Consider the following 12,398-nt stretch of genomic DNA (forward strand, 5'->3'; position numbering starts at 1 on the left):
AGGATACACTCAGAAAGGACTAATGTCACTGGCTATAACCATCAATAATCGGTTGTTTGGCATAAATCTAGAGATCGTCCACCTTGTAAACAGCTGGAAAGCTTTTTATCCTTGGCAGATGGTAAGGAAAGTCCAGGTATGGTGCATGATGCAGTGAAAGTATCTAATCGTTTGCATGAGAGTGACAAATAGATGCCAGCGGTAATAGTAGATATCAAGCAGGCAAGAAAAAATAACTCAACGCGTTTCGCTGGTTTGTTTGATCCAGCTTCCTGAGGAGCATGTCTACCTGGACTTTCCTTATCATCTGCCAAGGATAAAAAGCTTTCCAGCTGTTTACAAGGTGGACGATATCTGCATTTAGATCACTGGTCAAAACAACCGATTATTGATGGTTATAGCCAGTGACATTAGTCCTTTCTGAGTGTATCCTAGCTAATACTGCGGAACTATATTTATCGATATCCCTTATAGGCTTATATGTGGCATATTTTATTTTATTTAATATGTTCGTCGTAATATGTGTCAGTAATAAATGTGTTTATTATTAACAAGCCTTTCGGATTTTTTATTATTTTTTCAATTAAAATGATCAGCCAGCGTTGGTAATTTTCCTCTTTTTTGCCTAGTATCTATATAAGGGATTTTACCATCCCCCCACCAGCTGCTATTTGATAGCGCACCCTGATTTTCTCTCTATAGCACTTTAATTTAAGAGTCTCCTAGCCAAGGCCAGATTTATAATGTAACAGATATACAAGTCTGCACATGCTGGACAAAGCTTCCCCAGTATCCTCTTCATTATGGCCCTCATTCCGAGATGATTGTATCATTCACACTGACATGCGGCGGGACGCCCAGCACAGGGCTAGTCCGCCCCGCATGTCAGTGCCGGCCCTCCCCCGCAGAAGTGCAAAGGCATCGCACGGCGGCGATGCCTTTGCACTTCAAGAATAGCTTGCGACCAGCGCATCTTTAACGTTCTGGCCGGGAGCTACTCGTCGCTCCCCGGCCCGCAGTGGCTGTGTATGACGTCACGCAGCCGCTGGAGGCCACTCCCCACACGGTCCGGCCACGCCTGCGTTGTCTGGACAGCGCCCACGAAACAGCGGCCAAACGCCGCCATTCCGCCCCCTCCCGCCCAGTGACCGCCTCTGCCTGTCAATCAGGCAGAGGCGATCGCTAGAGACCGATGGCCTTCGGCCGTCCAGCATGCGCCGGCGCACTGCGGCGCTGGCGCATGCGCAGTTCCGACCTGATTGCGGCACTGCGATAAACTGCAGCGAGCGATCAGGTCTGAATGACCCCCTATGTCTCATTTATAGCCTATCTGTCCTCACTGGAATTTCACCATGTTATTTGTAATGATTGTTACCCAGGCAATTTCCCAATAATGTCTCATGTTGGCCACACCTTATGCAGTAAAGTTCTTATACATGACCACTAAGTAACCTGATCTGTGATCATTTACTACTGGACCATAAGGAATATCTGTATGGATCTAGCAAACATTTTAAAGCGGAAGTGTGGCCCATAGAAACCAATCAGATCCTAGATAGTATTTATCTAGTAGAGTCTATAACGTGATAGCTGGAATTTGATTGGCTGCGATGTGCAACACCTCCACTTTTCCTCTTTAGAAGGTTTGTTAAATCTCTGCCATCATATTTCCCAGAGCTGACGATTACATACACACAAACCAATACAATCATCAAACAAAATGATATTTTGCCCCACCTAATTACATTTAGATCTGAGCCGTTCAGTCATAATCCACCAAATTGCTGGATGTAGCATATGCCTGTAGAATAAGCAAATTACATTCACAGCAGAATACATTGTAAAACGGACATGAACTTCCCTTTGGAAGACAGTGGGATTGGTTGTAAACGGAGTGCAGATGTGCAGTAACCTACATCAACCAATCAGCAATTAGTGTTAATCAGTTTAGTGTCATTCAGATGAAAAAATGCAGCTGTCTTTCAATATACTATTATTAGGAATCCTTACACCAGCCGTAAGTGCTGCTCACAGCTTCCATCTCTCCAGTGACTATATAATGGAATCATTACTCACTTTCCTGTGAAGCCCAGTCATCCCTTTATGACTATAATGTATTGTGCTATAAAAATTCAACATATTAGTAATGTTAATTCTACTTTACTGTTACTTTATTAGTAGTAGTAATAATAAAGGAATGACCAGGCAGTATGGGAGACATAATCCAGTCGGTTTGTTACAGGATCTAGAGAGAGAGCTGTCATCACTAAATGCACAATAAAACAAAGCGGCTTTCTGTTTATACTGTAGTAATAATGTACATCTCTACCATAGATGGCTGCATTGGGTAATTGTAATACTTTGTACCTATAGTAATATGCAAGGGTGTAGTATGGTATGCCGGTTGTCGGGGTCCTGGCGCACAGTATACCGGTGCCGGAATCCCGACCGCCGGCATACCGACAGTGTGGCGAGCGCAAATGAGCCCTGTGCGGGCTCGCTGCACTCGCCATGCTGCGGGCACGGTGGCGCGCTACACGCTATCTATTCTCCCTCCAGTGGGGTCATAGACCCCCAAGAGGGAGAAATGGTGTCGGTATGCCGGCTGTCGGGATTCCGGCGCCGGGAACCCGACAGCCGGCAAACTGAAGACCACCCATATGCAACACACTTACCTGCAATTTCCTATAATTAACCCTTCACACTGAAAACTTGGTGTGGATTGAAATATTCTCACTCAAACAAATTATCTCTTTTGCTGTAGGCAGTATAAATATTGTATTATGTTTGATCCTTCTTCTTTGATTATCCATCTTTTGTTATATGTTATCTGTTTAGTACAAGCGGGGATAGAAAGAGTTGACCATGCACTGGACAGTGGCAGTCCTCCCCTGGTGTTTGAAGCTCTGAGTAACCAGGCACTTGGATTAAGAGCATTACAGAGAGAGAATTCGGAATGGTACTGCAATCAGCTCCAGAGCGATAAGCAGCAGAAAGCGGAGGTGAGTGGTCCATCTTATCTACCTAGGTGACAGCTGGTTTATGTTCCTTCGCTAACCATTCGGGAAGTCAGTTGGAGAAATCTAGTATCTCCTCTATTTGCTCCCCCAGTGTTGGCTCACAGGAACAGCAGGAGATGGGAGTAAGTTTTATTAGTGGCTTCTGAAGCCCTGGACAGCCATGTGGAGGGGATCTGGTCTGAAGATCGACACTGTCTAGGTCGACCACTATAGGTCGACAGTCACAAGGTCGACATGTGCTAGGTCTACAGGTCAAAAGGTCGACATGAGTTTCACTTTTTTTTCTCTTTTTTTGAACTTTTTCATACTTAACGATCCATGCGGATTACGATTGGAATGGTAATCTGTGCCGAGCGAAGCGGTAGCGGAGCACAGCACCTTGCCCGAAACTCGCGAGCCAGGCGAGGGGACACGGTGCACTAATTGGGGTTCCCGATCACTCTACAAAGAAAACGACACCAAAAAAACCCTCATGTCGACCTTTTGACCTGTCGACCTAGCACATGTCAACCTAGAAACCCTGTCGACCTAGTGACTGTCAACCTATAGTGGTCAACCTAAACATTGTCGATCTAATGATCCACACCCATGGGGAGTGGGTGCATTATTACCAAGGGAGATTAAATAAGGTTTTCATAATTTTATTTACTAGTTCCTAAAGCCTTTAATTGCCCTACTTACCATTTTCGGTATGTGGAACATGATTTCAAGCAATTTTAGTAAACCACAGATTGTCCTTCCATGTACATAGTATGTTCAAACTGGAATAGGTTTATTTAAACAATAAGTCTGCTGTGTTTGTGCATAAAATATAGGGTGCGGTATGATATACCGGCAGACGGGATGCTGGCTGTCAGTATACCAACAGCGCATCCCGTCTGCCGGTATACCAGCAGAGAGTGCCCTCATGGGCTCGCTAGCTCGCCATGCTTCAGGCCCACCGCACGTACTATTCCCACTCTGTTGAACACCAACAACAAGGGCACACTGTTAGTGTAGTATAGTTGCCACTTGTTTGAGTGATATTTATAGTATACAATGAAAATGTGAATGGGAAAATCTGTTGGTGGTGGAGTGAATACAGTACAGGCCTATCATAAGCCAAAATGATAGAGTGGAAAAAAAGACAACTTATGAATAGTATATAATGACAAATGTATAACAATATAAAGGAAACATTACACTGTGTAGACAAGTGATTAGCTACCACGTCCCCCCTTGCAAGTGAAATGGTGTGCTCCTGCAGCAGACACGTGTTCATAAAGGTAGAAAACGGGTAGAGGGGCACTGATTAGATCTTTTGCTAACTAAACCGATTGTCGAGTAGAGCTAGAAGAGTTTGAAAAGGGTATCATCGTAGGCTGTGTGATGTCATGTTTTGAGGGCGACGCTGGACTGGTATACAGACAGTTCAGTAACCCAGATGGACTGGAACTGATTGGAGCAATGGGTGCGTTCTAGACTGACTCGCCCTACTTCAGTGTCACAGTTTGGTTCAGTGTCGCAGAAGGTCACCTTACTTAAGGTGGAATGGCAAAACATACATGTTTGCTAGATTTTGTTTTCCAAGAAGGCTGTCTGCAGTAATCAGAGCATGTGGTGGACCTACAAAGTACTGACGTCGGTAATATCTTGTTGATCTATTTGCTGTCAGGGTCCAATCACTTTTGTCTACATAGTGTAGTAGATAATATGATGATCTCATGGTATTATCTGAAACGGCTTATATCAGCCAAGACCTGATTCTCACACTCTTGACTCGTGTATCCATTACTTGAAGTGATGCCACAGGGTCTTCATGATTAGACTATGGGTAGTGACAACAAGCAGGAGGTCGCATGCCATGTTTCCTTATGGGTGTCAAATAATGTTAGCAGCTCCAGTTGGCTTCTATAAAATAGGCAAAACTGGGGGTACAGTTATAATGTACTTTATAAGATGTACAGTATGTTCCTGTCTAAAAGTTTCCTAGAATGTATAAGTGAACAATGCATAGAACTTGGACTCCGTGTCTCCACACAATGTACCTGTCCTGATATGGCTAGTTTCTGTTAGTTTGTACAAAGGAGCCTTCGATAATGAGTACCTTATACAAAATAAGCATAGACAAAATAAATATAGTTAAACATTTACCCCGTATATACTCGAGTATAAGTCGACCCGAATATAAGCCGAGGCACCTAATTTTACCACAAAAACCTGGGAAAACTTATTGACTCGAGTATAAGCCTAGGGTGGGAAATGCAGCTCTAGCCGTACACAGACCTCACACTACCAGATATGCCCCCCACAGTGACAGATAGGCCCTCACACTGCCAGATATGCCTCCACAGTGCCAGATATGCCCTCACACTGCCAGATATGCCCCCTCAGTGCCAGATATGCCCTCATAATACCAGATATGCCCACTCAGTGCCAGATATGCGCCCCCCCACCGCTAAGTGCCAAATATGCTCCCCCAGTGCCAGTTACTTGCCTTCCGCGCTGTCTTGTGAAGGAGTGACACGGAGGGCACAGCGCGCGCCTCTCCTGTGTCCCTCCTGCGTCTCCCGACGGCGGGTCTGTTAAATGAAGTGCCGGTTCGTGAGCCTGTCAGAGCTCACGAACGGGTACTTCCTTTAATAGACACGCAGGAGGGACACAGGAGAGGCGCGCGCTGTGCCCTCCGTGTCCCTCCTTCACACTGCACTACACTGCCCTCCGTGTCCCTACTCCTGCCCTGCACTGACTCGAGTATAAGCTGAGGGAACTTTTTCGGCACAAAAAAAAGTGCTGAAAAAGTTGGCTTATACTCGAGTATATACGGTATAATAAACAGTAATAAAGTAGCCCCCTACAAACTCACAGTTCCCAATACAAAATTTGTCCAAGATAATTCTGCTCTGTTAGTTCAGTACGGATAGAGCATCAGCGTGACATTAGTCATACTGTGTTGGTTTTCAGGTTTCCTGATGTGACTGGATTGCTTATGTTACTGAATGATGTTGCTGTCATGTGTGCAGTGCTTTGTTCTCTCTATCCTCTGAGCCTGTGAATCGCATAAATGACCCAAAGTCATTCTCTGTCAGGTGTAACCATGTGCAGAAAAACACTGTTTAAGTTTAGTCGTGAACACAGTGTTTTTACAGCCGCCTTTTGATTCAGAAGACGTTTGATGACTCGGACACTAGTACGTAATGTTGTTTTGTCAGCAGTGTGGATAATAAAGGATTGCGGTGTTCTCTTTTGCATGTGTTGCTCTGCAGCTATTCCGTGTGTGTGCCCTGAATACATCAATCAGAGCATGCCTATTTCTCTCATACACTATAAAGGTGTGTGTCAGCCTTCATGCCCGCAAACACATGTATGGCTCTTGTATGCGCAGAGAGATTTATAAATAGCCCCTCAGTACAAAAGGTACACTGTGTTTTGGGCAGGAATCTGGGTGTGTGTTTTTGAAGAGAGCGAAGGAAACCGTTCTATGTAATCTGTTAACTTCTTACAGTACACAGAAATAGTTTCCACACTTCTTCACAAATCTGCTTTCTTTCCTTGTATGATGTCATTGTATTATTTTTAGCTTACAGTATTTTGGTTTTTGATGTTCTATCAAGGGGTGTGGTTCATCAAATCGACAGTATCTAGGTCGACAATGTTTAGGTCGACCACTATAGGTCGACAGTCACTAGGTCGACATGGATGGAAGGTCGACAGGGTTTCTAGGTCGACATGTGCTAGGTCGACAGGTCTAAAGGTCGACATGAGGATTTTTTTTTTTGGGTGTCGTTTTCTTCGTAGAGTGACCGGGATCCCAAATTAGTGCACCGCGTCCCCTCGCATGGCTCGCTTCGCTCGCCATGCTTCGGGCATGGTGCCTTCGCTCCGCTACCGATTCGCTCGGCACAGATTACCGTTCCAATCGTAGTCCACGTGGATCGTTAAGTATGAAAAAATTAAAAAAAAGAAAAAAAATGTGAAAACCTCATGTCGACCTAGCACATGTCGACCTAGAAACCCTGTCGACCTTCCATCCATGTCGACCTAGTGACTGTCGACCTATAGTGGTCGACCTAAACATTGTCGACCTAGATACTGTCGATCTTCAGACCGGATCCCCTATCAAGGATTGAAATATGTTAAATAGTAAGTTAGTGCCAGACTGTTTGTTTTTACATAGCACTATATTGTGTTATATGATCACAGTTGGGCACTCTGTTTTCTGTCGTAAAAGTAAAGGTGGGTATACACTATACCCGAGGTTCTCGCACACGATCCTCAAGGAACCCCAACAATCCAGGTTATAGGTGTATCCATGGCTCAACATAGATGGTTAAATCAAATTGACTGAGGTGCTAATTAAGTCACCTGTGGCCAAGCATTGATAATCTTAAAACCTGGACCACTGGGGTCCCTTGAGGACCGCGTTTGAGAACAGGGATGATTCCTGCGCACTTAGAGCAGCTATAGTCAATATGAGTGAGAATGTGTCACCAATCACATACAGGGGTTATTAGACATACAGGTTATTGCTCACACCTTCAGTAGCGCTCCACATATATACAATTCATTAATGAAATCTGTTACACCAATTAAGGTTTTCACACAGTCTCTTAATTTTAGTCCTAGTTTCGTCTGGTGAAGCTGTACTTTTTGGATCTCCGTGCATATAAATATGTAAAAAAAGGGAAAACCAGAAAAATGTCTCAGTTTCTATAAACAATAGATGAATTGCAGACGTTGATATTTACAGGTGGTCCTATTCCTTTCCCAATATGGGTGGTGATCACTTCATGATGGTAAACTTTATGGGTTCACCTTCGTGATCGGTATTAAATGGATGCTCACAATATTCTTACATAACGCCTGATAATGGTGTCCTCATCAAGGTTTCTTTTTATACTATCTCTTCCATTCCAACACCAATAAAAATGATACACAATGGATGCTCACATGTATGCTACATGAATGATGATGTTTCTGCACGTGTAAAGGTTTCTTTTTTGGTCCTTGCTGGCTCTCCCAACTTCCATTCGTTGGTTTGTGGTTCAATTAAGACACACAAAGCAGAAAGGAAGGTGTTAATTTTACATAAGTGGGTACACATCTCTCCCTTGGATATTAAACCTTGAAATTACGGGGTGGGTGGTATTTACACTTTTATAGGGTCACCTTCTATGTGAAAGCGGAATTAGAGCCACTCACATGTATGCTTACATGTGCATAAACTGCATAATACATGTAAAGGTATCTTTATACCGGTCCCGAAACTAAACACACACCGCCATAATCCAACAACCGAAAGGTTTTACAAATGCTCACTTGTATGCTTCCATGCCTATAACGGTATCTTTTCTTGACTTGTCAGTCGACAAACCATGGTGGTATGCTTAGTAGTGACTGTACAAATGGTCCATATGGATAAAAACAGTTCTTTCACATTTATTCCACAACAATAAAAAATGTTTTGACAAAAATGCGACACTCTCCTAAAAAAAACAGCTAAAAGACTTCTAGACTAGGTGCCAAGATGGAAACATCAACAACCCTATGGAAGAAAGATAGCCCGGGTCTCTCACCAAAACAGGTCACTGAAGCAATAGTCCGTCAGTCACTATATTCTTTCAGCCCCTCACCAACGCGTTTCGACCGTACATATGGCATACCGGCACTTCTTTCCACTGAACCCGGAAGTCGTTTTTGTAAATTAAAGTGAGCAGCAGGAGGCGAGGGAAGTGGCCAGCCTGCTGCTCTAAGGATGCTGCTCCCATCCCTGCCCGGTGCCCATGCTGACTAGGCGGCTGTGTAAAACGACGGACCTGCAAGGCTCTAGACTCTCTGCTGCTCACAGCCGCCCGCCACTCACCGCTGACCACTCACCCCCGCTGACCACAAATGGCGGCAGTCAGAGGGACCTCACTGCCACCGCACCGAAGGCCTCCTTCTCACCGCCGTTGCCCATGGGCTCCTCCGCCGACTACACTTCTGCACAGCCGCTGACCACAGTCCCTTCCGCGTCTCTGCTGCTCATTTCATTAGGTAATGTTCCCCTGCTTCCGTATGTCCCTGCTGTCACGCTCCCTGTCCCTGCTGTCACGCTCCCTGTCCCTGCTGTCACTGAATTGTGAATCATACTGTATGAGATAATGTGAATTTTGGCTCATACTGTGTGGCATATTGTGGATTTTGGCTCATTCCGTGTGGCATATTGTGAATTTTGGCTCATTCCGTGTGGTGTAATGTGAATTTTGTCTCATGTGTGGGAGAATGTGTAAGGTGCACCAGTACTAGATAGTATAAGGCAGACATGTCCAAACTGCGGCCCTCCAGCTGTTGTGAAACTACATATCCCAGCATGCCCTAACACAGTTTTGCTTTCAGAGAATGCTAAAGCTGTGTCAGGGCATGCTGGGATGCTGGAGGGCCGCATTTTGGACATGCCTGGTATAAGGGGTCCTACTATTGTGGTGCATAATGTGTATAATAATATATAATAATAATGTGTATATGGTGTGGTACACTACACTTGTGGACATGCCCCCTTTTGAGTGACCACGCCCCCTTTTGAGCTGCCACACCCTACAACCTTCACTTTTCCATAACCACACTACAAAATTTACACTTCGACCACTGTATGTATGGGTGGTCTTCAGTATGCCGACTGTCGGGATCCCGGCGCACAGTATACCGGCGCCGGAATCCCGACAGCCGGCATACCAACACTTTCTCCCTGGAGGGAGAACAAAATAGCGTGGCATTTGCGCTCACCACGCTGTCGGTATGCCGGTGGTCAGGCTCCCGGCGCCGGTATGCTGGTCGCCGGGAGCCTGGCCGCCGGCATACCATACTACACCCGTATGTATGTATGTATATGTGTGTGTATGTATATATATATATATATATAATATATATATATATATGTGTAGCAAAAAGGATGGAGAAGAACAAGCGCCTAATGGTGTAGTAATTTCTTAACGTGCAGGATAATTCTCAGTGAATATTAAATGCGTACGGATAGTAACTTGGTAACAGGCCTATCAAGATGCCAATTAGGTTGTTTTCCACCATCTGCAATTCAAAAGAACAGAGATCGCTGCATAGCGTAGTAATACCGGTTAGCAGATTTAGCCCCACAAGCCCAATGGTATGCGTACCGGATTCTAATCGGTAATCGGCAAAACACAAAAAGTCTTTGTCCAGATGTCCTTCATCAGGTCAAATATACCAAGATTTCTGTAGTATCGGTCAACTCATTTTATTTGAGTTTTTTATTTATGTCTTATAGTTTTTGTATACTGAATAAAATACTTTTTATGGTCAGTTGACCGATACTACAGAAATCTTGGTATATTTGACCTGATGAAGGACATCTGAACAAAGACTTTTTGTGTTTTGCTGATTACCGATTAGAATCCGGTACGCATACCATTGGGCTTGTGGGGCTAAATTCTGTTCTTCTCCATCCTTTTTGCTACAGAACTTATGCCGTATACCTACAGTACATTGAAGAACTGAGCAGCCACCCTGAAGAGTGGAAGGTGTTTCTTAAGGACCTACTAAGCCCTGATAGACTTTGTTCTCAGCTTTGTGTGGATATCATACTAGCGAGATTTAATTTTTCAGATAAGTAATTTACTTCATTGTCGATTCCTAGAAGAGCGCACTGATCTATACATCTCTCTGTATATATGTATATACAGGTTGAGTCTCCCTTATCCAAAATGCTTGGGACCAGAGGTATTTTGGATATGGGATTTTTCCGTATTTTGGAATAATTGCTTACCACAATGAGATATCATGGTGATGGGGCCTAAATCTAAGCACAGAATGCATTTATGTTCCATATACACCTTATACACACAGCCTGAAGGTCATTTTAGCCAATATTTTTTATAACTTTGTGCATTAAACAAAGTGTGTGTACATTCACACAATTCATTTAGGTTTCATATACACCTTATACACACAGCCTAAAGGTCATTTAATACAATATTTTTAATAACTTTGTGTATTAAACAAAGTTTGTGTACATTCAGCCATCAAAAAACAAAGGTTTCACAATCTCACTCTCGCTCAAAAAAGTCAGTATTTTGGAATATTCCGTATTTCGGAATATTTGGATATGGGATACTCAACCTGTATATGTATGTGTGTGTGTGTGTGTATGTATGTATATATATACAGGTTGAGTATCCCATATCCAAATATTCCGAAATACGGAATTTTTTGAGTGAGATAGTGCAACCTTTGTTTTCTGATGGCTCAATGTACACAAACTTTGTTTAATACACAAAGTTATTCAAAATATTGTATTAAATGACCTTCAGGCTGTGTGTATTAGGTGTATATGAAACATAAATGAATTGTGTGAATGTACACACACTTTGTTCAGTGCACAAAATTATTAAAAATATTGATTAAAATGACCTTCAGGCTGTGTGTATAAGGTGTATATGTAACATAAATGAATTCTGTGCTTAGACTTGGGTCCCATCACCATGATATCTCATTATGGTATGCAATTATTCCAAAATACGTAAAAATCAGATATCCAAAATTCTTCTGGTCCCAAGCATTTTGGATAAGGGATACTCAACCTGTGTGTGTGTGTGTGTGTGTGTGTGTGTGTGTGTGTGTGTGTATGTATATATATATATATATATATTATAGTATTTCTCTAACTTCTATAAGGGATACTGGGGACACTTAGTACGATGGGGTATAGATGGGGGTCCAAAGGAGCCGGTGCACTTTAAATTCTTAAAACTAGGTGTGCTGGCTCCTCCCCTCTATGCCTCCTCCCACAGCCAGTTTAGAAAAATGTGCCCTCAGGAGAGGATGCACACTGTGGAGCTCCAGGGATTTTTTCTTCAATTTCTTTTAAAATTGTATTTATTTCAGGTAGGCTGTCTGGGCAACAGCCTACCTGCACCGAGGGACTTAGGGGAGGGACGGATACCAACCTCATTAGGTGCTGAGCCGTATCCCCGCTGACAGGACACGGGTCCTGATGGGCAGTGTACCACATGGCATTGCACTATAGTGTGCACTCCCTGCTTTGTGGTTATTAAGGATAAATATACAATTAGTTTGGTCCATTTCTCTCATGAATGTTTGTGAAGCAAATGTTAGGATGGAATAAAATATACGATGTGTGGCTGAGAGCCCTGGTGTTCCCAGATGCTGAGTAATGTGAGGCCGTTAAGAAAGTAATCATGTAAATGTACTCAATTGGTTCCTTGTAGAAGTAAGAGAATTGATCTGCCATGCAGTACAATATTGTTGAAGGTTATTAATGTATTTGGCATATTTTCATTTTTAAATACAATGAATAGCTTAGTTTTATTTCTGTCAGATAAAAAATTATGTAAACAATCATTGCGGTATTACATGTCACACAGG

The 12,398-nt window shown here is 43.3% G+C and overlaps 1 protein-coding gene across 1 annotated transcript in view; it reads left to right on the top strand.

Moving 5' to 3' along the window:
- The window catches only part of IQGAP1 (IQ motif containing GTPase activating protein 1), a 408,002-nt gene that overhangs the window by 280,165 nt on the left and 115,439 nt on the right, over positions 1 to 12,398 (top strand). Inside the window, exon 10 of the mRNA XM_063925920.1 lies at positions 2,839 to 3,002. Within this exon, the coding sequence (XP_063781990.1) occupies positions 2,839 to 3,002 (164 nt within the window). The remainder of the gene's footprint in view (positions 1 to 2,838; positions 3,003 to 12,398) is intronic.

The sequence above is a fragment of the Pseudophryne corroboree genome, chromosome 6 (assembly GCF_028390025.1).
Source record: "Pseudophryne corroboree isolate aPseCor3 chromosome 6, aPseCor3.hap2, whole genome shotgun sequence".
Taxonomy (NCBI): Eukaryota; Metazoa; Chordata; class Amphibia; order Anura; family Myobatrachidae; genus Pseudophryne; species Pseudophryne corroboree.